This window comes from Trematomus bernacchii, unplaced genomic scaffold (assembly GCF_902827165.1).
Source record: "Trematomus bernacchii unplaced genomic scaffold, fTreBer1.1, whole genome shotgun sequence".
NCBI classification, from domain to species: domain Eukaryota; kingdom Metazoa; phylum Chordata; class Actinopteri; order Perciformes; family Nototheniidae; genus Trematomus; species Trematomus bernacchii.
This window is the reverse complement of record NW_022987686.1, coordinates 530,879-554,618: the sequence shown is the minus strand read 5'-3', so window position 1 is coordinate 554,618 and position 23,740 is coordinate 530,879. Positions and strand designations below refer to the sequence as shown.

The following is a 23,740-nucleotide window of genomic DNA, read 5'->3' as shown; positions in this document are numbered from 1 at the left end:
CAGATAATGAAATTCAATCATCTTCTGATAATCTTGATAACCCTTTATTGCAGGGTATATGTAGGAATCCTGAAGTCAAATGTAATACCTTTTAAGACCTTTTTTAAGACCCTTTCCATACATTTTAAGACCTCATCGCCACTTCGAGTTTTAACCGGTTACATTGGCGACACACTTTACCTCACATTGTATTGATTGTCCTTCCTCCTTATCTTCCAACCATTTGGACGCAAACTTGCATTTCCCCATAACGATGTTGTTTAACAATCGGCGTAAACGGGACTTCGCGCGCTATCAAGAAGTGAGCGTGCGATGTCCTGTTCGGATGATGTCAAATCCAACGGGATGCCATAAATAAACTACACAGAATCACACTACACACCTACGCAATGATTACATTCAGGCAAACTGTAGAATACAACCTCTTTGGACAATTGATATACTTATTGAAAACAAGCTACAAAATGTAATACCTTGGAAAATGCCATTTAATACTTTTTAATAGCCTTAATTTTGGCTAAATTGATTTATCAACTTGTAATACTTTAACCCCGCGGACACCCTGTATTGATAAGCAATTGTTACCCATATAAACACAAGTGAACCAGAGGCTTTACACAGGGCTGTGTTTATGTTGTGTTCCATTTGATATGGTTGAAACCTCATAGTTGTTAAAGCTCTCTTTACTATCAACAAGAAATCCTTGAGCTAACCTCAGAGCGATGAAGGACATGAGTCTCATCTCTCTGCAATGCAGCATGTCAGCCACCAGGAGGGGGCTCTGAGAGTAAACAATGCAGCAGGTAATGGTCGTCTCAGGAGGAACGGCCTTCTGGGGGCCAAAGGAGGGGCCTGATAAAAGAGCCAGCCGTGGGTGTCTTTGGTAAACAGGTGGCAGATGCAGCGGGGAGAGAGGGAGATACGAAAGAGAAGCACAGCATAATTCGATACGAGCCTGCAGGGAGGAAGGCGGCCAACAACGGGGGAAGGGATCGAGCAGATGCTACATGTGGGAGTGGGGCGGAGGAGGGGCAGAAGGTCAAGACCCCTCGATGCTGCTATACCTGCCACTCACCTTTCAGACTTCTTTAGCAATGCCTATGGCGAGCTTCCAAAATACAGCACACCCTGCCCCAATATTTACCCCGTCACACAAGCTGGGAACATTTAAATTAAGGAGCAATAAAAAGAAAGTCAGGCAGCAAAATACTGAAGCAGGACGGACTGAAAAGCTGCCAACATTTCAAAGTCTGAGCAGCTAAAGGATTAATAATTAATAACCACGAGGAAGCGATTCAACAAGTTTATTTAAAAAAAAAAAATGGTTGATGTCGCAATATACATGATGTGAAGATGTGTGGGATAAAAGACATTGGCATTGACCTACATAGAATACTGTAAATAATATAGACATTTTATTTAAATAAAAAAAACCTGTACAAAATAGGTGCATATATATTCAGGAATTAAATGCATGATTTAAACAAATCATCATGAAATAAGATACATTTCCCTTAAGCAGTAATATGCTTCATAAATATAATAAAGTGTACACACAGCAGCTTCTAATCATATAAGTGTTATATAATCCAGTTTATTTGACTATCTCTCTCAACACTGCCGCACGCTAAGGCCTAATCTGCTCCTTCATCAGCTACAGCAGTATCTAATAGAGTTACAACCAGCAGAGGAAATTACAGGAGCTAATTAACACTTCATTAGCCGAGCTTTGAGATGTTGTTCTCCTTTTGCAACACAATTACTGCTTCATGCAACTCCTAATGAGCTCCTCAGCTGATCCCAGCACTGCTGTGAGGATCGTCTTTCCTGCAGGGCGTATGGCTTCAGGAGGTTAGCTTAACCTTAGCGGCTTGTATAGGCTATACTTACATACTGTATAATATCTAATGACATGATAGCGGGTATTCACTATTTATGGTGCATCCATGCAAAAGAGGGGTTTTGGCTGTTAGTGCGAGATGAGGTGTGTAATGCTTCGGTTTTCCTTCATGATGTCTTGATATAACACTCGTGGCATTTCAAAGTGGCGTTTTAAAGTGTCCCTTATTGCTCCACGTGGCGACTCCACGACTCACATCCCCGCAGTTTTTCTCCTCAGATGGCGGTGGCGAATAGAAAGATCTGGATGAGCGGCATGACCTTCAGAGTGGAAAGGTCGGCGAGGACGGCCTGCAGTGTGCGTGTCAAACAAAAACACAGATGAGATTTCTGAATTCCCGCGCCCCCCTCATGCCCAGAGCAATCTAAGCCCGTGAGAAGGGCGGCGAGGCACATCTTGACCCCTTTTCGGGATATTAAAAAAAGCAGCACACATGCATAATGATGATGCAGGATCCTTGGGAAGCGACAATCCATGCTTAAGAGCACACCGCTCCCCATCCCTGTCCTTTTGGGAATCGGGGGAGATTAAATGTAGGGAGCCTATCATGTTAAGAGAAAGGGTTTGATATTTCAAGGCATGAGGTTCTAAATATAAGATAAGGAGCAGTATGTTATGATATCTTCTCTCCGCTGGGGCAGGTGGTAAATGAGCAAGCAAGTGCCGGCCAGCATCTTAGAGCAGCCGATCAGCCCGAGGCGTCATAATGTAGTTTAACCCCCTCACCCTCAGAGGGGGGGGGGGGGGGAGTAGGAGTGAGGAGAGTCATCGTATGGTTTACTATTGGTTTCAGTCATACGATAGTGGGACCCCAGTATGGAAGCATACTGCGTGCTGGCATGCACAAGAATAACGTGAGTGTAATAATGCAGCGTGAGTGACATGCAGGAGCTAATAGGTGTGTGTATGACCTATTCGTATCAAAGTCATTAACACAGTTCTGTGCAGATAGAAGCCCCCTTTTTTTTTTTTTTTTTTAAATAGGTCTGATCTTCTTCAGCGGAGGTTATATGAAGATGTCAAGCTAAAGCGGTAAGAAAGCTTAAGTGTCTAGCCAGCCATTTCTTTCAGACATGTGCATGCAGAAGACTGGGTTACTGCTATTGGCTGATCATCAACGGCTATTTACAGCCTTCAAGGAGCATGTGAGAGAGACAGGGATAGGACTGGAGTTTCACACAAACACACACACACACACACACACAGGTCTGCTGCGAGATGGACATACCTCAGCCGAGGCCAGCGACGTCACTTCCATCAGGTTCTCGGCGCGGAAGGCGAACACAGCGGCTGCTAGGACTGGAGGATGTGGAGGAGTGGGAAAAGAAGGGGGGAAACAGAGAAAAGGGGGTTTAGATAGAGGAAACATCAGAGAAGCAGGGGGTTATTGTACAGCCAACAGCTCTTACCTGCGACCACCTCCAGGGAGTCGTACCCCAGGATCCGGTCCCAGAGAAGGAGCAGCTGGTCAGAGGACAGATAGCCAGAAAAGGCCCTCACCATCCACTTAAAGGCAATACGCAGCCTGAGGGACAAACCATCACATCTTTAGGCTCTATGAAGGGTAATTAGGAAGTTGTAATTCTGGCAATACACCACAAGATGGCAGCAGCTCATTACAGAAAGACCTGGTGTATGTGATTCTTCACTATATTAAATATAGAAATAGGATTAAGCTTTAAGAACCTGGATGGAAAAACACATCAATAGGGTAATACCAACAAAAAAACCGAATCATATATTTTATGCCCAACTTTGGAAAGGAACAAGATGTGGTGATTATGGACCTGACCATGTAGAAAGATATACTGTTTGATTTGAATTGTTGGTTTTTGGTCACTTTAATCATTGTTTTGAGTTGATGAGGAGTTGTCCTTAAGTCCGTCACTTTAAAAAGACAAATGAGGGCAAATAGGATGAGGGTGAGGATGAAGCGGTGTACTCACGGTTGCGCCTCGATGTGTCTCAGGTGGTAGAAGAGCTGAGGCAGGTGGGTCTGCAGCAGCCGCTCGAACTGCAGGCACAGAGACACAATCCCCTGCAGGAGCACATGTGTTCAGTGACAGTAGATATCAACACACAAACGGAAGTGTTTTGTTTAGTTATATAAAAGAAGGATTAGCAGAGAGCTTACCGAGGGAGAGGAGGAGATGGAGTGCAGTCTGAAGAAGTAGCGGCTGTACATTTCCCTGAAAACACTGTACAGCTTCGAAGGCTCGTTGTACAGGAAACACAAAGGTGCAACTGTGGGACAAAGCCAAGAAACACACACATATACACACACACTGTTATATGTTGCTCTTGCATGGTTCCTCTTGTAAGTTAGTGTAATAAATAAGAGGTGCAAAATATACTCACCATACATTGAAAACCCATGGAAAGGGATAACACCTGTGTGAATAAGATAGTACAGTCAGTGCAGTTATTATACATAAATATGATCGTCAATCTAGAAAAATTGCATTTATTTTAGTCTTTGTACAGAAAACACACTTCATGTGAATAAGTATGGTTTTATTGTTTACTATAAAAACGAATATGATTAGTCTGAAGTTGCAGACTCACCGTTGGGAGGATAAACAACAGCACACTCTTCATCTTCTCCTTTCCCTGTTAGACACACACAGATCAATCCATAACCAAGACCTACAACACAGTGTATTGTTGTGTGTGTGTGTGTGTGTGTGTGTGTCCTCGGTGACGGGCGCATCATCTCACCCTGGATGAAGGACTTGGGAGGAGTAGCGCTGTTGTACTTGAAGTGCTCCAAGACGGCGGTGTCTCTGGAGAAACACAGCAACACCTGGGAACACACAGGTTTGGGATTAGACCCACAAAAGGCATGGATTCATGCACAATATGGATATCATCTTTGCCTGACGACAGGGGAAATAAGAGGCAGTGGTTTATCACACTTTATTTTTGATCTGGCGTCAGTGATGGCCTTACTTTGAAATCTATAAGAGCCACTGTTCAGGATATACTGAAGCAAATACTAACAGAGCCCCGAGGTACTGCTTATTTCCCAAAGTGACGTTGAAGCTCTTACCATTACAGTCCAATTTCTGAGGAACTATTACTTTTTCCCTGTCCACTTCCCATGAAGTGCATCTGAGGGGAAATCATCTCTGCTTAGGAGACTCCTCCAAACGACAGCAAATGAGCTGGTGGGTTTTTATCAGTTTTTCAAAGATTGTATACAGGGAAGCACCTGCTCTTTCAGGGTATTCGGTTACTCAAGATAATAATACAAATCAAATAGATCTTACAGGAAATAGGATAATCTAAAATAACTGCGCCATGACATCTTGAGTTTCTTTTTCAGTCACTAAAAGAACATGTATTAATGAATCATTACGATAAAAACAGCAACATTCTGGTTAACGGCACTTCTTTACCTCACAATATGTGGATTCTTTCACTGCCTAGAGAGTTTATCATGAGTCAATATTGAAGACGATACGAGGGCTTTGTTCATCGGTCAGCTACTAAAGAGTTTGACATGTTAACAGCTGCTGAATAATCCCGTTGCCGAGTATATGCTCGTCTATCAGCGCCAAAGGCAAACAGAGCGGTGACCGCGAGAGAAGCCCATGCGTCACTGTAGGCAGGGAGGAATGCAGTTTCACAGTGACATTGAATTTACATGACAGTAACAAGTTAATTGGGGATGCCAAATGTCTTACAGTTGAATAAAGAGGTTTATTTTTTGCTTAGCAAGTGATATTGAATATTTGAGGAAGCCCACATTTTTTTTTAACGGTTAGTAAATAATAAATAATAATTAATTTATTTTATATAGGCGCCTTTCAAGGCTCTCAAGGTCGCCGTACAAACACATCAAAAAACAAGATACACAATACATAACACCAGCATAAGAAACATGAACAAGACAATGCAGTATATAAATCAATCAAATAAATAAAACAGAGGATGTGTGATAGTGAAAAACATTTGAAGGTCAAGAATTTGTGTAATTAAAGATTGTGTTTTTTTGCGATTAATACACAAACAATAAAGCGCTAAGGTTTGAGCAGTTTTGGTCATTTAACACCAATCACTGGTTTGACATAGGATACGTTGGGAAAAGGTGATTGATGCTTAATTGATATGGATATTTGATGTCCTAGAGAGTAATTAAAACAACATTATCAAGGGTAAGTGTACTGGTATGGTAAATAATGAGAGGTCGGGAACTGAACTCTACCTGATAGAGGAAATCCTCAAACACAAAGTAGTAGTCGTCATTGCTGGCGGTGAGCTTCACATCCTGTTGAAAAGAGCATTCAAATGTACAGTCAATGTTATGAATACCAGCTAAAGTCTTAGAAAATAAACATAACTCAATGAATATTTGCAGCTTGTTAACCTAAAGTACCTTATAGATGAGGTTGTCCACCAGCAGGTCGTGCTGTATGACTCCAGCCGTCAGCTGTTCATAATACATCACATCCTGAAACACACAGATCCAACATGGTTTATTGTTTGGGAAGTAACTTATGGAACATATAATATAATACAAAGTTGTTTAATATGCGTCGGCTTTGGGATATTCCTTTGCAAAGTTGGTTTTAATCTGCAGTCTGCCTCTGATGTTTTTAAAGAGCCCCTATAATGCTTTTAGGGGTTTTTCCATTCCTGACTCAACCAAGCCGTTATATAAAAGTGTTCTCTAATATTGCATATGAACTCGATATTGTGCCCGTTGCATTTGTCTGTTTGTATTATTTCTGGAGAGTTTATTCTTATTGAGATCTGTGGTATTTTCTGGAAGAAGGGAAATTCCAGTTCTCTGATGGTATATAAAGAGCACCATGTTTGTGGATAAATCAACTTTATGTGATCGGACAGCGGTGACAGGAGGATTAAAACAAACTTAAAGGAAGGATCGTGTTTCCGACCACATGGCTAAACTCAGACGTGTCTCCGGTCTGAGACGGGTCGAATCAGTGCTGCGGATGTGAGGAGAACAGAAACAGAGATGGTCATTTTGACAGCTGAGTGAGAGACATTTAACCACTGTGGTTATATGGACAGCATCAGAGGAAGTTCTGCTAAAATACTTGAAATTTATATATATCATCTTGGAAGCCAGGCTCATATTAGATGACAGACAGAAAACCTCACTGTTTTGGTGTATTGCAATAGCCCTAGCCTGTTCCAATTTTAAAAAAGCAGGTTTTGTTATTTTTTCTATTTTTGTCTTAGCTCAAAGAAAGCTGACACATTCTGTCCAAAGTAAACTCTGACTGTTTAATATGTTTGGCCTTGTTCGATCCAGAGCCATGCCAACACTCTCCAGACCTCAGTCAGGACCCTGTAACTCTTCCTCAGAAATCAATCCTCCTCCAATCACAAGCATTGTTTTATCGTCTCCACAGACTCCGGACTCTTTGCCACACAGGCTGCTTTGTTTGGGCTAACTGTGCTAAATCCGTAGCATTTGATTATCTTAGCATTTGTTCAAAATGGACAAGTGACAGTTATGATAAAACTAAGGTAAACAGGAGGGGGGGGTTAAACACAGATTAAGTTGCAGGTCAGTTGGTTCTGCTGGGTTTTACTCTACAGTGTTTAACAATTACAATACTACATTCTCCCAAATAACTGATTGTTAACTGTGAAAAGGTCAGGCAGTTTGGGAATCTCTGCAGCTGTGTGTGCACGACTGCCTCACAACAAACCCTGACAGCTAACAGCTGCAACCAGGGTGCAACTCAGCTGTGTGTTTATAGAGTGTGTGTGTGAATGTGTGTGTGTGTGTGTGTGTGTGTGTGTGTGTGTGTGTGTGTGTGTGTGTGTGTGTGTGTGTGTGTGTGTGTGTGTGTGTGTGTGTGTGTGTGTGTGTGATGCATTCAGTACCTGAGGCTGGTTGGTAGAGTTGAGGATGAGGGCCCACAGGTCGGCCCGCAGCCCGGTGGGACAGCCCTGCCGGCTGTACTGCTGCGCCGCCGCACTGTCCTGCTCCAACACCACTGGACCAACGGGAGACCAAAAGTTAAATGGAAAAGGGGCATTAGACAGAAAGTCATGGATAGACATGTTTCCTCCATGCCCAGTTTTAGTAATTTATTATCTAAATGAATAGAGTAAAAGTTACTCAAACAAGGGTAATTACAATTAAATAAATCATAAATTAAATTAAAATCATTAAATTGAACTGCATACAATTCATTATGTTGAATTGATTTTAATTCATTGCAATACTTTTTAATATTTATTGATAATTCAGTTGAAATAAACTAGTTAAATAAAACCAAATAACTCACATTTAATTTAAATAAAATGTATTACATTCAATTATATCAAATTAATCATGTTGAATTAATTGCAATTCAAAAAGTCAATTTAATTCAATAAATTAAAATATAAAACACAAAAATCTATTAAGAGTTCAATTAAATTACATCAAGTTGATTATTACGAATTTCATTTATTCACTAGACTTTAGTATATGTGACCAACATTAGAGAGCCTCTAGATTTTCTGTCAGTGACATAATCTGTACACACAGCTGCTGGGAAACTGAACACCTGCGAGTCTTGAAGAACTGCACCACAACAACAAAAACAACCCTGCATGCGTTTAAGAGGTTTGTTTTCTCCGAGGGAGTTTGGAAAGGATTACATGTAAATCCATTAGAAGAAAAACAAAACATATTTGAACAGAAACTTTGATCCATCCAAAAAACAATTCAATAACTTATGAAGATGACCGTCTACAAAATGTCACGACAATGATTCATCTGAAAAAGTGGGCAAGCTGCGGTCGCATCTCCAGTCACTAATTCATTCCCTCCCTCTGAAAATGTATAAACAAAAATAACTTTCCTAAAAACACTCAGACAAACGCTGGAAACAACCTCTCCCACGTCTCCATTCAACCCTAAATCTCTGTTGTGGCAGGAGCCAAACATCACACAGCCCTCGAGTGAAGGTGCTGGCCAGTCATAACATAAACCAACGCACTGCTGAACTCTTACATTTCATATTTGAGTGCACTTAACACTTGGCCTGGAGCACGACTTGCAGCTCGCAGCCCACCAGGGGGGAATTAGTGAACCAGGGCTAGTGGCAGGATGAGTATTCAGAGCACAGATTGTGTTTTTTTTAAGTTTTTGTCGATTGATGTCTGATTGGTGTCCATAATAAGGTGGCTGTTGACACTGGGTTCATGGCAGAGCGATGAGATAAGAGGTGAAGTGTCTCGTGGGCTGATTACTGCACCTAAGGGAGTCATTAAGTTCACGTTGGGGATTTTCTGTTAAACTCCAACAGATATTTTTAAATATACTAGATTTCAAACTCTGTATATATGATCAAATGTTATATATCTTCACAGCTTCTTAGAGCAGTGTATATAATAAGAAGTGTTCCCTTCTCTCTTTTGGGTTGTATTCTTTTAAAAAGTGGTTCATAGTGGATATAATTAGATTTTTTGATACTGATCTCTCAAAAAAGAGTCTTTCATGTAAAAATAAAACCCGATCTGTAACGGTACGAATATAAAACACAAAACCCCAGGCTGCAAATGTAGACTACGGTTCCTTCCTCTGCTTAATATTGTGTTACAGAGAGTAAATCAGTCATATTTAATACTTATAATATGTATGACACTCCGTGTAGCCTCGGGATCGTGCAGCTCTAGTATTAATTTAGATGAATTTTAAAAGGAATTATCCCACATTTGTGCACCTTAATCCAATAAGAATGACCATAACCAAGAAATACAACCACAGAACAGATATATACTTAAGAAACTATTTAAAACAAACACTGACCTTTTTTCCCGATTTGAACATACTCGTTTTCAAACATGTCTGCAGAGGGATAAAGAAAGACAGAACAAAACAGGTACATAAATAATGTCTTGGTAGCGACACAGTTTTTTAAACTAACGTTATCTCTTTGATTTACAAACACAGAGACGGTGGATGGGATTCTATTTAAAGCCTAAACACCAGGCTGTAAAAATGTAAATATCTGGACTCAAGAAAGATATTGTTTGAGAAGACCCATACAGCCGCGTGGCACAGCGGAGGCCAGACGCTAAACACACCATTAAACCACAGGGGCCATTAGGTAAACACATTTATTTGTGTTACTCTGGATAATTACTGCTAGATAAAAATATGCTTTGGATATTAACAAGCTGCTGAATGGATCTGTTACATGTCTTTATTACCAATCATATATGGCACAGATTTGATAGGATGAAAAGTCAGCCATTAAAGCTGCCAAACATCCAAAACATTCTCAGCTGGAAATGATTCAGCTATGACACGAAGGTCTTGCATGCAACGTCACGTGTCATGGTGACAAAAACCGTTGAACTAGCTGGATGATTTAAGGAATCGTTTAACAATTTAGGAAATGTGGCCGTTTCACAGAGACAGTCTAGCTGTTCACCCTTTTCCAGTCGTTATGCTAAGCTAAGCTAAGCTAAGCTAAGCTAAGCTAAGCTAAGCTAAGCTAGTCACTGGCTCCAGCAAAATAACAAACCAAGGATTGTCGTCAAGAGAGTTGCATCAATTTCCTATTTGAACTCTTGCAAAGAAAGTCATTGAGAGTATCTCCCCAAAAAACTCTTCCTTGAACTCTGATGGCGCGTAAAGAAGTGGGTTTGCTCTTTTTGTGGATACCTGGATGGATGTGTGCATGGTCATCAATCCCCAACTGCCCTGAGGTCAGGTTCAGCTCTGAGTAGGCCTGTCTCTGAGAGTCGAAAGAGAATAGATAAAGAAAATCACATACCCGATTTCAAAACTAGTGTGCCGTTCATGGGGCAGCTTACTGGGATGTACTGGCTGTTATATGCATTCATCTCATGAGGTCAGAAACAGCATAATGAAACCACGGGCCCCCCTACCAACTGTGGGATGTCCCGGACATTGAGGGGAACCTGGATGAGACCCCAGTGGCTCCTGACACCCACATCCTCGCTGCTGTCATGATTTGGGTTCCTCAAGCTGATTAACACCTGTGTAGAAAGCAAACATGTCTTATAAAGTCATCCTTTTTTCTTTCTTAAAATTGCAGTTTGAAATGAATTACACTGCCTACCTCCAGGAAGTCTTTAGGGGCATATACAGGCCTGAAGCTCGTTAAATCTGTAGAGACACGATGACGTTAACGCATCTCTGCAACACATTACTGTAAAAAGGACACTTTGTAAGTGGTACTTCCACACGGTGTTTACATGTACTATTCCAGAAGAGGTTTAGCAGCTGTTAAACCTAGACTACACAAACTAATCCAACCATTAAGTCCACGTAGTCAACTTGAACTTGCACATAGTTCAGCATGCATTTGTGACTCAACTACTCGAGTCAAAAGGACAGCACAGGACAGCTGAGGCACACTCATCCCGCTCTAAGTGGGACTTCTTCGGAGCGTGGCAGTAAATTTAAGTGCTGTGTCATCCCCCAGAATGAGGGCATGTTAAGGTTTGGACGGAAGGAGGGGTGCTGCGTGTTATCTCCGTCCGAGGAGTCTGGACAGTTTCTATACTCGCAGTCCAAAGTGTTTATAGTCGGGGGACGGCACATCCTAAATGTTATTATATGAGCAGTGAGCTGTGGTAGCATTGTTAGGAAACAGCAGGGTTACCGTGTTCTCTGCAAATGTGCCGGCTTGAAGTGCAAATGGTTTGGTTCATTGAGAGGTTTTCACAGTGAGAGGTTAGATGTGTCTTCTGAGACAAAATGCTCAATAATACTAAATATTTAAGCTGGGAGGACGACAATGAAATTATCCACGGAAGCAGCTAGGGGGCTAATAATAAGTGGTGTGATTCATGGCAGCACGGAGGATGTGGTGTTGACCTTTGAGGCCAGTGGAGACAGAACACCAGAATATATAATATCCCAGTGATGCATAGACTGCAAAATATTAAAATTTTAAACCAAAAAAACGCAATATGGGTTGGTGAACTATCCAAATCGCAGGAAGAGCATGTTTTGTTAAGGCAAATTGTGTGAGAATATCATTCAGAATTAAATGGTGTGATGCTGCAGAGAAGCTTATACATGGTAACCTAGACAAAAAAAAATCTCCTTATTTGTTACAGACATTTTTAGAATATCCACAAAAAAAATGTAAATGTGTTTTTCAATTATAATGTGAATTATTTTTAAAATGACCGCAAATATTATCATATCAGTCAAAATAATCGCAGTTGATTATTTTATTTTTTTAAATCATGCAGCCCTAAACCAAGTCCCTTGATAATCTCCCCTAGGTAAATACTGGTTAAAAAGGGAAACATTGCAGTGGTAGATGTGGTTTGAAGATGTGTTAATCTGATGCTAAATACAGCAGCTTCTGACTGATGCTCCAGCGCACAGACGCATCAACACTAATCTTTCATAAAAGGCAGATTGCTCAGGGCCAAACCCCTGGGTAATGTCTGCAGACCTGGTTCATCCGTGCCCATCTCGTTCCATTTGTTGCTCAGCTCCTTCTGCTCCGCTGCAGGCCTCTGAGGAGTGGGCGGAAAACAGAGGATCTCAGCAAACAAAACAGAAGTTGAAAATGTCACATCGGAATAACGTGCTCATACATAAAAACATGTGTGCACAGAGGCAAGTAATACAAAGACTCAGGATCAGTCTATAGCTACAGAAGCATTGGTATACAGGTTTAAGAAGCAGTTGTTATTATGCTATGTTAGCCGTGATTGACAATATGTTTAGCTACCATGCGAGCCAGAGGCACTCCGAGCTCTGTGCTCATGCTGTTCAGGCTTTTGAGGACACGCTTCTCCCAGCTCGCCTGTGGAAGAGAGCACACACACACATTCAGAAACACTGGGCTTCAGACACCATGTTATAAACACCAAGAGGAGAGGCTGCGTCTTTGATATCAGCAGGAGAAAAAGACATGAGTCGGGGATGTTGAGGAAGAGGGAGTGATGCAGATAAGAGGAGACAGGCTGACCTGAGCTTTGCGCATGTAGGCGAGCGGCTCTTTGAGATGTTCAGGAGGGGCAACCGGGTGGCTGGGGGGCAACTGGCTAGAGTAAACAATCCGAGAGGGGGCGAAGAGTGTAAAAGCAGAAGATTTAATTGAGTAAATATATAAGAATGCCACAGGTAAGGTGTCAAACAAAAAGGTATAAAACATTATATTTAAAACAGGCACCATTAGCGCAATAGGCTCGGATGAGTCATCTCCAGTCTTTTCCCCTCTAAGCATGCTTTAGTTTATTGAATGACTCAAGGTCTTAGAGCATTAAACAACCTTAAACCTAACCTAAACACCGATAAGAGCACATATGGCTGACTAATGGCCAAAAGGACGAGGCATTAGTCAAAGTCATGTCATCCTTTAAAAGCAAAGCATTAGGAGTCCTAACTCTCAGTCTGAGCCTCAAGAGAGCGAGGAGTGCTTGTTGCCCTCAAAAGGTAAAAGAGAGCAGTCGAGGAACACTTTTCCAAGCTGTTTATTCAAGTGTAAAGAGTTTTCCTGCTCAATTGCTCTAATAAAGATTATGAAAGGGAACTAAAAGGCCATAAATCTGGATTATTGTGGAGTAATAAACTTGTTTTACAATCTCTTATCGACCTAATTCCAGTGTTTGTTTGCCAAAATAGCCGAGTGATGTGAGTAATGACGCTAATAATACTGATGGGAAATGAGAAAATAACAAGTTGAGGTCAAAATATTTGTACAGAAATGTGCACTGTGCAACTTTGCAACCAAATGATCTACTTTAACCATAACTGTACATGAACAGCATGTTTACCCAGTGAGCTCTATGTTAATCTTACACCCGTGAGATGTTTGTCAATTAAAATGCATGCTGCCTGCACACAGATCATAAAAACCACAATCAGATGGTGAAAATCCAATAAAATTAACATTTATAAGCTGTTAATAGTCAATTACCCAGCGGGCCTGGTTGCGCTTGTTAAAATGATCTCTTCCCCAAAACAACCCCAGTGATTAAAAACTCTAAAAACACAGAATACAGATGTTTAACAGTAAAAATCTGTGTTTTCTCAGACACTATTTGGCACAGGTTTTCGCGAAGATGCTGCAATTGAGCTGCGGCAAACGTTTGATCAGGTTCCTTATCTCATCTACAGTAGAGAATAAAATACTTCATCAGTCAAAAAATATACGCATGCATAATAAAGGGTATGACCAAAATGACAGGTGACCAAAAAAAACTGAACGTTACCCTGATTTAAATGAGGGATTTCTCCACGTTTGAGGCTTGTTGGAAATAGTGTGAATCGTGAAAGTACACGACAACAACAACATGCTAAATATTGGTCTTTCTGTTTTTAGAAATTATAATAAAAATAATCATATTAAAGTTATGGAAGGGCTAATTGCAAACCACAATAATCAGAGTAGCTCCTAACAGGTGTGTGTATACAGATACAGGTGCATGTCACACAAAAAACACTTAAAAACGGAATGTAACTTACACATGCAGTTCTCTGTATACTGCATTCTGTAGCTGCCTTTCCCAGCCTGCAACACAAGAAAAAAAAAGGTTATTTATTATTGTTATAACATACATGTATTGCATTGTATGAGGAAAGGAGAAGACAGACATATGAGAATACACCCACCTGATGTTTTCAGAAAACTGCGTACGTCCTCTTTAAGGGACTCCAATTTTATTTCAGGTTGATGCAAACATTCCTACACAACATTAGGGGAAATAAAGTTAGAAATTGTATCCGTTTTGCAACTTGTAAGAAGAAGTACAAATGCAACTGTTTACGACACTTTGAGGTGCACAACAACCTGCTCGTTAGCCACATGCTAGCTCGTTAGCTCACTCACTTTGGCTTGCCTCTCTATCTGAGAGTGTAAATGGCTTCCCTTCAGCCGCTGCACGATCTGAGCGATGGTCAGAGATAACTCGGAGCCTTCGTCCATCCTGCTTTATTTAAGTTTTGGGTGTGAAAGGGCACAGTTTGTTGTGTTGTTCACTAGCAGCATCCGGCTATGCGGCAGCCGCCCGCAGCAGAGGTTACTTAGCAACTGTGTCAGATCGTGTGCAGGGGAAACAAGAATCAGATACTTTGGTTCCGACATGAAATATCAGTTCCGACGGTAAAAACATACATTAAACACCCGAGAAAATCACTTTAGGCCTACATGTTATTTATTTTAATTGGTGGGATGTAGCTAACTAAGTGTATTTAATCAAATGATGTACTTAAGGACAGTTTTGAGGTCTACCTGTGCTTTAAGTGCAATGCTATTAAACATAGTAGCCTACTCCACTGCAATTTAGATGTAAATTATTGCACTTTATCTGACAGTTACAATAAAATGACTCTTATAAAATCAGATTACAAAATATAATTCAATGTTATATCCCATCACCTATAGTGAATATTATCCAATAACATTCCTTGACAGATGTAGTTTTATGCAGATTGAATAATTTGATTTTTGAGTACATTTACCCTGGTAAAACACTTTTACTCGTAGTATGGAATACTTTTACGTTTTGGTAGTAAACAATCGTGGAATTTCTTCCATATTTCCCATTTTTGAAATAGTCACATAATGTTTTTTGTTGACCTCAACACTGTTGCTTATTCAAGTGTTTTCTCCTCTTATTAATGAGACAAAGTCAAATTAAGATTTGTTCTTACTAAATGTGGGTGTTACATTGTGAATTTGACTAATTGTGTAACATATAGGGCCATTCATGTGTTTCATTATAATACCAGCCCTAACATATCACCAACTCTTTCTCTTACATGTTTCTCTTCCAATGATTTCCTAATGAGACCATAACAATAATTGTAATATCTTGGCTCAACATGTGTCTGATTCCTAAATATTTGAGTTTGCATTGTTTGGACATGAGCTTCCATGTTGCTGCTGACATGTCACATGAAATGCTACAGAAGGAAAACCATGCTTTCAGATGTAAGCATTGGCACAGTATTCCAGACACAGCACAGGCCCCGGATACCTGACATCTTACATTAAGTTAATTTCGGTTACGCACCTTGAATTTGTCCTCTCTTACAAATGATCTGGGAAATTAGACATATTTGAGGTATTAATAAAGAAGAAGAATGGTCCATGAAGAAAACATACTTACCCCAGTGCCTCATCTCTATTACTACAATGATTTATGAGTGTTTTATTTATGTAAAATAAAAAGGGGAGGGGGGGATGCTGACTTGTACAGACCCTAACGGCGGGCAAAACACTGAGGAATGTCAGTAGATGGAAATGCAGAGCACGAGAGCAGCGCACCAGACACAGAGCGCATATTGGAACTTGTAGACAACACTATTATCCTTATAATAATTATTTTGTTCTTCTTTTTAATCGACAGCAAAGGAGTTATTGATATACATTTTTGATTATTTTGGAGCATTTTCTTTATCTTGCAAGAGCTTGCTGTTCTGATGCCATATGAGTGATTTCACTTGAGGCGACAAGGGAGAAAGCGACATGGAGACGTTCACGTTACACGAAATGCTCATTAATTCGACTGATCTTAACCAGATTTTATGTAATTTCGGGATCAACATTTCGGAGTGCGAGAGCGAGCAGGAGCCGTCACCCGAAACAAAAGGTACAGTGACTCTTATTTATTTTGATATCACTATAAAGTCACAAGAAACCTCATGTCCAATAAAAGATCACTGTATTCTGCATTTTGATATTCATTTTTATTCAAAATGCAATCAATTAAATCCAGTGTTTCTGCCTAAACAGCGACAGCTTTGGGCATTTTCTTTGCGTCAGTGCGCATTACGCATGGCTCAGGGTCAGATAACGCAGTCTGCTTTATGTGTAGTGTGACACATATGTTGTCACTAAAGACTAGTTCTGCCAATGTCAAGTGAAGAGAAATGCATGCAATTCCGGCCACTGGATAAAGGGTCAAATGGCGCAGAGCTTGCACATTGTGTCTGTCTGAGTATTCTAATGTGTTCTGAATATTTCATAGTGGTTATTCTTAGATACTCTTTTGAATATATGAATTTCTTTTTACTGTGAATGTGAATATATTTTTAAGACATTTTGTAATGACTGACAAAAATGCTGTTTTGAGAAAATAATTTCTCAACTTGGGATGAATAAAGTTTCTATCTATCTTTCCGTGTATCGATCTATCTATTTCTGTGGAAAAAATCTAAGAGGGATAATCAAACATGAGACATTTCATTTAGGATAATCATGGTGATTCCCAGATATTCTGATCCATTTGCTTTATACAAGTTACTAGATAGGATTATTTGAGTAGTTTTAAGTGGGATAAAATATATCAAAACCAAAAATAGAATTCTTTTTAAGAATGACATGCCCACAGTTTGTCTCCCTCTCCTTTCAGACATCAACCAGACAGTGCGGATCATCCTCTACAGCCTCATCTTCCTCCTCAGCGTTCTGGGTAACAGCCTCATCATCGGGGTCCTGGTGAGGAACAGGCGCATGAGGACCGTCACCAACCTGTTCCTGCTGTCCCTCTCCATCAGCGACCTCATGGTGTCCCTGTTCTGCATCCCCTTCACCCTCATCCCCAACCTCATGAGGGACTTCATCTTCGGCACCGGCATATGCAAGCTGGTCATGTACTTCATGGGTAAGTGCTCAGTCATTTGGATACAACCTACATTTAAATCTTGCTTTGCATTCAAATGTCACACTTTTGTCAATGATGTTGGATTTTCTTTCACCCACATATTGTTCAAATCTACTATTATCCCCCAGTGGGTTTAGTTTTACTCAAATAAAGCTAAAGGAAACTCCAAATTGTCAAATTCTGCATTTAAGTTGAATTTAAACGTGTACAAGTTTTTGCAATTATCCATTATTCCATTGCCATTTCGTATAATTTCTGCCATGCAAATTAGTCAACTGTGAAAATTGTTGTGAGGATAATTGAAGTCATCTTAGGCCATGTTCAGCATAAGGTTCATTTCCCTGCATGTTCTAATGCTCCTTGTGGTTTAATGAGCTAACAATGAGCTAAAAAAAGCCCTCATCATTCTCCCTTTTAATTTCATTGTTGGATTTAACCTCCTGAATATTAACAGAGTCCAAAATCAGAGTCTTGAGCAACATGCTGTATGGTGTGTAGAAGGATCAGCCACAACCCAAATACATATTTTATGTATAAAAAGCAATTGGATATATTTGTCTTCATCTCCAAACATCTCAAATTAGTTTCAGCCGAACTTAGATTCTTGAGCTTCACTGTGCATAATGATGTGTGTGCCCAGGGGTGCCGTAAGGGGGTGAAAAGTTAGGACGATTCTAAGGGCCCGTGACTGACAGGGGCCCAAACAATTTTAGAACATTAAGAAACAAATGTTTGAGTAACCAATGTGATATCTTTTCATGGGGCCCAAAATCCCTGGCGGCGCCCCTGTGTGTGCCGAATGTGTGACAATTAAGGCTGTTTCCACACTCGTCTGCTGGAGGAGGGAAGCTTCACTGCATTCACTTTGAATCTGAGCGTGTACGTACATGCAGCTCTCCAATATGTTCCAATATGCAGCCCACAGAAGTGTGATGTTAAACACAGCGGCTGAACATGAGACAGCTCAGAGCAAGAACACAACCAGACCCGCTTTAGGGAGGAAGACGCAAATCAAATGAGAACAGGAGGTGAGGTTATAATTAAAACATCGACCTAACTTAACCCTTATTAGTTACCCTACATTTCTTATTAGTAAGAAGTCAGTGAAATACTCAATACAAAAGCCCACCTCTTTACAAAGAACAGTGTTATCAGTATTGATTTTCCTGCCATAATACGGAGAAGCAGTTTTATTCTTTATTCCTCTTTGTGCAGAGCTGAAATTAACATAATTGCGTTAAATATAACCAAAGTTTGCACATTACCAAACCACAAATAAAATCAGTTAGGGCTAAATCTAATAATTATTTCGATTTTTAAATTGATATCCCGATATAAATGTCAGATAATTGTAAAAAAGTTGATGTAGACGTCTTGTTTTGTCTGTCCAAAACCCAGATATATTGAGTTACCGTACATTTGATAAAGAAAACTGAGAACAGTAAATCTCCCTATTTAAAAGGCTAAAAACTGCATTTTATTCGGTTTACGCTAAAAGCCCTAATAAACAATAACGGATTATCAAAATATTTGCAATTTTGTCCGTTGATCATTTGTTCAACTAGTCGACAAATGCATCTGTACTTTAAGATAAACTCATAGTTAGACTCCAAGAGCACAATTTGAAACTAATTGACTGATTACTTGTCAAATTCTATGCTAATTACCTATTTAGATTACTCTAAAACTGTTTCTCAAAAGATCCACAGCAGTCAGCTATACCTCTCAGAGCACCCTTGTAATAAGGTGTAGTCATTACAGATGATGCAACTTTACTAATATTTCATTTTCATCTGATTACAGGTCCGCTAGGAAATCTAATTTTCACTTTTCCCCCTTACATCCTCCCGTAGTGAGATCAGAGCGCTGTCATCCAGGTTTATTACCTAATTCGTCCGTGTGTTTATCTGTTTGTGTCGCTCCTATGGGATCGTACACAGCGATAACTTAAATGTATTTATAGTCCTTCTTGTTATTGTTACTCAGTGTGTTAACAGACAGGATGCTCTGTGGCTAAATTTAATGTGACGAAAAATGAATGTGCCATAGCATCAGTCACTGGAGTAAACACGGTGACATATTGTGAGGATGCTGATCATTCTAGGTGTCACAAAGCCCATGGTAGAGATTAAAACAACTCAAAGCTGGAGGGAAATTATACCTAATTAAAGGAATAGTTACAATTTTGGAAATGCACTTTGCTTTCTCGCCAACATTTTGAAACCACCTTGTTGTCTTTTCATCAATTATGAAGCTACAGCCTATTGTGCTGTTGTGTCTCAGTTCTGTTACACTTCTATGTCCTACACTTTGAATTTGTTTTCATGAATTTCGACAGGGTAGTGTGCAATGACGATTGCCGCAGTTAGCTGGCTAGCTAGCAATGTTGTCGTTTGTGTTTCCAAATCATTACAGACTGCCCTTTTACCCTGATAACCAAACTAATGGCTTCTGTCCACCAATAAAAATAGTGGTATGTGTATTAATTAGTAATAATAATTAGTTCTTTAGCTTATACTTTAGTATTGTAGTCATAGCGTCAAGATGAGATAGCAAAAGCCAGGTTAGCTATTTCTCCCTGATTCGAGTGTGAATGCTAAGCTAAGCTAACTGACCCCTGGCTCTATCTACTGTATAATGGTACACTTTTACTTAAAAAATGTCTATTATTAATATGCTCAGATATGGCCAGTTCATCAGATTACAGCTCTGAAATGTCATATCGTTTTTTAAGAAATCAGGGGCAAAAACTAAAACTATAAAAGTCGATCATCACATTTTGGGGATTTTCTGTTCTGTGCAGGTGTCTCCGTGTGTGTTTCCACCTTCAACTTGGTGGCCATCTCGCTGGAGCGCTACAGTGCCATTTGCAACCCTCTGACTTCCAGGACGTGGCAAACCAAATCTCACGCCGCCAAGGTCATCACTGCCACTTGGGTTGTGTCCTTCATCCTGATGCTGCCGTACCCCATTTCTAGCAACCTCAAGCCTTTCACGCGCTACAACAACAGCACCGGGTACATGTGCCGCCTGGTTTGGCCCAACGACGTCATCCAGCAGTCCTGGTGAGCTGAGAATAAGTGCATTAGGCGTCGTACCTTTAGGGTCCCAGCAGGCTGTCCTCACAGTCAGATGCACTTAGATTAAGTGTAAAAGTAGCCTGTTGCTAATTTCAGATGGCGCCTTTATTGATTTGCTCAGTGTGTGCTGGTGAGAGACGACCTCTTGGGGAAATCCTCCTGCACGACAGAGATGACCCTACAAAATAAAAGCAAACCATTTTAAGGTTTAATATAATGATAAACGTTTGCATATACCAAATGTGTCCCTTGCAGGTACGTGTGCCTGTTGTTGATGCTCTTCCTAATCCCCGGGATCATCATGATGACAGCCTACGGAGTCATTTGCGTGGAGCTTTACCGTGGCATCTCGTTTGAGCTGTCCAGCAGAAAGTCTATCAGAGGTATTGAAATATACAATTATAAAAGGATAATACTGGCATTATTCTGTTTTCGATCCTATAGTAAATACCACAATGGCTGTTTTAATCAGCTCCAAGCTCACTGTATTTTTACTGACGATGCAAATCCATAAAAACGCATCAGAAGTATTCTTTCATAAAAAGGCTAAATAATTAAGTCAGCTGGGCACAATAGATTTGATCAGATGTTGCTTAAAATATTGTTGTAAATAATGAATTTGTAAATAATTTGCAAATGGAAAATCATGCTATATTTATGAAGAAGCAATTGACATTATGTTGTCAGGAAAATCTTTACAGAGGTACCTAATCAGTTGAAAAGTAGGGTCATTTTATCATAGACTTCTATACAATCAAACTTCTTTTTGCAAACTAGACAGACATGAGTGACTTTCTGAGCCATACGTGCTTTTAGACTGCTGATAAAAAAATCGACACTTGGTCTTTTCTTAACAAAATCTCTCCCCTGGCAGAAAGACAATCCAGCACTGGCAGCATAAAGCCCGGTGACAGTGACGGGTGTTACATGCAGCAGTCCAAAAGGAAGAGCATCACTGGGGGTGGAGGCAGCTCCAGCATCAAGCCCAAAGCAGAGCGTGTGTGCAGCAGCAGCTCCACAGCCAACCTGATGGCCAAGAAGCGTGTGATCCGCATGCTCCTGGTCATCGTCTTCCTCTTCTTCCTGTGCTGGACCCCCATCTTCGTGGTCAACGCGTGGCAGGCTTTCGACCGGCGCTCGGCCTACCGCCTCACCGGGGCGCCCATCTCCTACATCCACCTGCTGTCCTACACCTCGGCCTGCGTCAACCCCATCATCTACTGCTTCATGAACAAGCGCTTCCGCCAAGGCATGCTGGCCACGTTCACCTGCTGCAGCTGCCTGAGGAGCAGCGGTGGCCTGGGGAGGTCGGCTGGAAGCGGGACCGCTAAAGGGGAATTGGGCAGATTAAGAGCGGGGCCAAAAACCCCCGAGCAGAATGGTCATACCCCGCCAAGCGTAGCCAGCACACGCTTCACCTACACCGGCATCCGTCCGTCAGACTGGAGTGAGCTGACTTAAACTCGATCGATATGTGTGCAAACACTTACAAAATTAGTTGTTTTAATGTCAAGCCTTCACAGTGCTTATGTCACTAGTTTATAAGCAGCTATGGCACCGAAAGCTACAGTGTCCAAGCTGGTTGACTGACACCTGATCATATTAAGCCTTAAAAGGGCCTCACAAAGCAGAACAATACTTTTTTTGGTTTTCGACCGTCTAAAAACTCTGTCTACAAATTTTACATTCCCATAGCCTACGACTGAACTGCATTTTCAATTATGCTTCAGGTAAACTTATTTTCTTCCAGATTGCGGACCCAGTTTCAAACAGTTGGTAACAAAACGAAACAATAGTTATTGGTTACGTTTAGTAAAAGATCAAGATCTGGCTCAAAATAATAGACCGCACGATAAGATCAGTTTATCAAAAATACAAAAAAGTATAAATATTCTTACTTACCAATCTTGAAAACAGTTCACACCAAGATCTGCACATTTGAGGCAGCAATCTGATGCCACACAAGGACCCTCAAGGATGTGTTGAGTGTAAATTAGCCTGTAGCCTATAGCCAGGAGGCAGTTAGCTTAGCTATTAGCTAACGGCTAATTACTTCTAGCAACACTACTAAGACAAATAAAGATTTTTTTTTAATTCTTTACTCTAACAAAAGTAGAAAAACATCAAACAAGGGGAAAAAAATAGTAAGCTGTTCCTGTTTATATACACAAACCTCCTGTTGCTAGCTCCATTTGATGGAAATAACTGCAAACTGATGGCTGCCTAGAAGGCGGGAAAATACATTAAGGAAAGAACTTCATCACAAAATGGTCAGCTCTGATGTGAGCATTTCATGATAACAGCGATGACTGCTATGGTCCTTTAAAATCAGACTTGTGTAAACAGGCTTTTTATCGGTCGTGTACACTGCAGCATTGGCCGCCAGTCACAATGCAACTATAATCAGCAGCTTCAAAACAGCCCTGCGGTGCACATAGTGCTGCTCTTGTCCTTGACCCAATGTGTGTGTGTGTGGGTATGTGTGTGTGCCTACAGGGGCTGTACTGTGCTATGGGAGCTGGAGAGGCCTTATCATGTAGTGGGACTTTGAACACCTGTATCCCCTCTATCTTCTTCAAAGAGTGAATTCCCGGCACCTGATTTCTACTGTTAAATATAGCAGCGTTCATGTATAGCAACTTTTTGTTTTCTTGTTTCTGTATGTCAATGTTGTATAAATTCCTATTTACAGTGTAGGTTTGATGCATTTATGAATATTTTTGAGTTGTTTTATTGCATGAAGATGTGCCTATTTTGACACAAGTCCTTTTAAACATGAACACAATTGAATGTAATCAATCGTTTTACAGGTTTATAGACATCTGATAGTTGTTTCTGAGATTGTATTGTGTTCTTTTTGTTATGTACAGACACACAAGCCATCTCTGAAAAACCAGCGTCTGGTTGACCATATAAAGACCTGCGTCTGCGAAGGCTCAGGGTAAAGTAACGTGGAGCTTTTAACGGCTTTAACGAAAGTGGATCTAAAAGGACAAAGGGCATTAGATGAGTGGTGGAAAAAGAATAGGCTCTATATTCTGGGACTTCTTCCCAAGGATAAGAGCTCCATTTGGGCTTGGAGGATGCCAAAAGCCCTGAGAGAGCGTATCTGTCACTGGAGGAAGAAAAGACTGGGTTATTCATTTCTACTGTAAAAGTGTATTAAACAATGCTTCTCTAC

General features: G+C 40.6%; 2 protein-coding genes across 2 annotated transcripts; one reads left to right on the top strand and one right to left on the bottom strand.

Moving 5' to 3' along the window:
• Positions 1–1,289: 1,289 nt before the first annotated feature.
• tbc1d19 (TBC1 domain family, member 19) lies at positions 1,290–14,906 on the bottom strand. Its single transcript, XM_034136782.1, has 21 exons — positions 14,701–14,906; positions 14,484–14,556; positions 14,337–14,382; positions 12,838–12,913; positions 12,598–12,672; positions 12,316–12,379; positions 10,963–11,009; positions 10,769–10,879; positions 10,542–10,614; positions 9,681–9,719; positions 7,763–7,875; positions 6,279–6,353; positions 6,108–6,170; positions 4,619–4,703; positions 4,466–4,510; positions 4,259–4,291; positions 4,035–4,144; positions 3,847–3,938; positions 3,310–3,425; positions 3,129–3,199; positions 1,290–2,190 (listed from the first exon to the last, which is right to left on the bottom strand). The coding sequence occupies exons 1-21, from the start codon at positions 14,794–14,796 to the stop codon at positions 2,116–2,118; spliced, it is 1,578 nt and encodes a 525-aa protein (XP_033992673.1). The 5' UTR covers positions 14,797–14,906; the 3' UTR covers positions 1,290–2,115.
• Positions 14,907–16,248: 1,342 nt separating this feature from the next.
• Positions 16,249–22,686, top strand: cckar (cholecystokinin A receptor). The gene is made up of 5 exons (XM_034136838.1): positions 16,249–16,465; positions 17,228–17,479; positions 20,283–20,544; positions 20,815–20,942; positions 21,434–22,686. The coding sequence occupies exons 1-5, from the start codon at positions 16,342–16,344 to the stop codon at positions 22,018–22,020; spliced, it is 1,353 nt and encodes a 450-aa protein (XP_033992729.1). The 5' UTR covers positions 16,249–16,341; the 3' UTR covers positions 22,021–22,686.
• Positions 22,687–23,740: the final 1,054 nt, after the last annotated feature.

Coding starts and splice junctions, on each gene's coding strand:
- tbc1d19 (XM_034136782.1), bottom strand. CDS start 14,796: ATGGACGAAGGCTCCGAGTTATCTCTGACCATCGCTCAGATCGTGCAG. Junction 14,557..14,700: donor AGATAGAGAGGCAAGCCAAA/GTGAGTGAGCTA, acceptor AATGTTGTGTAG/GAATGTTTGCATCAACCTGA. Junction 6,171..6,278: donor TGGACAACCTCATCTATAAG/GTACTTTAGGTT, acceptor TCTTTTCAACAG/GATGTGAAGCTCACCGCCAG.
- cckar (XM_034136838.1), top strand. CDS start 16,342: ATGGAGACGTTCACGTTACACGAAATGCTCATTAATTCGACTGATCTT. Junction 16,466..17,227: donor GCCGTCACCCGAAACAAAAG/GTACAGTGACTC, acceptor CTCTCCTTTCAG/ACATCAACCAGACAGTGCGG. Junction 20,943..21,433: donor CAGCAGAAAGTCTATCAGAG/GTATTGAAATAT, acceptor CTCCCCTGGCAG/AAAGACAATCCAGCACTGGC.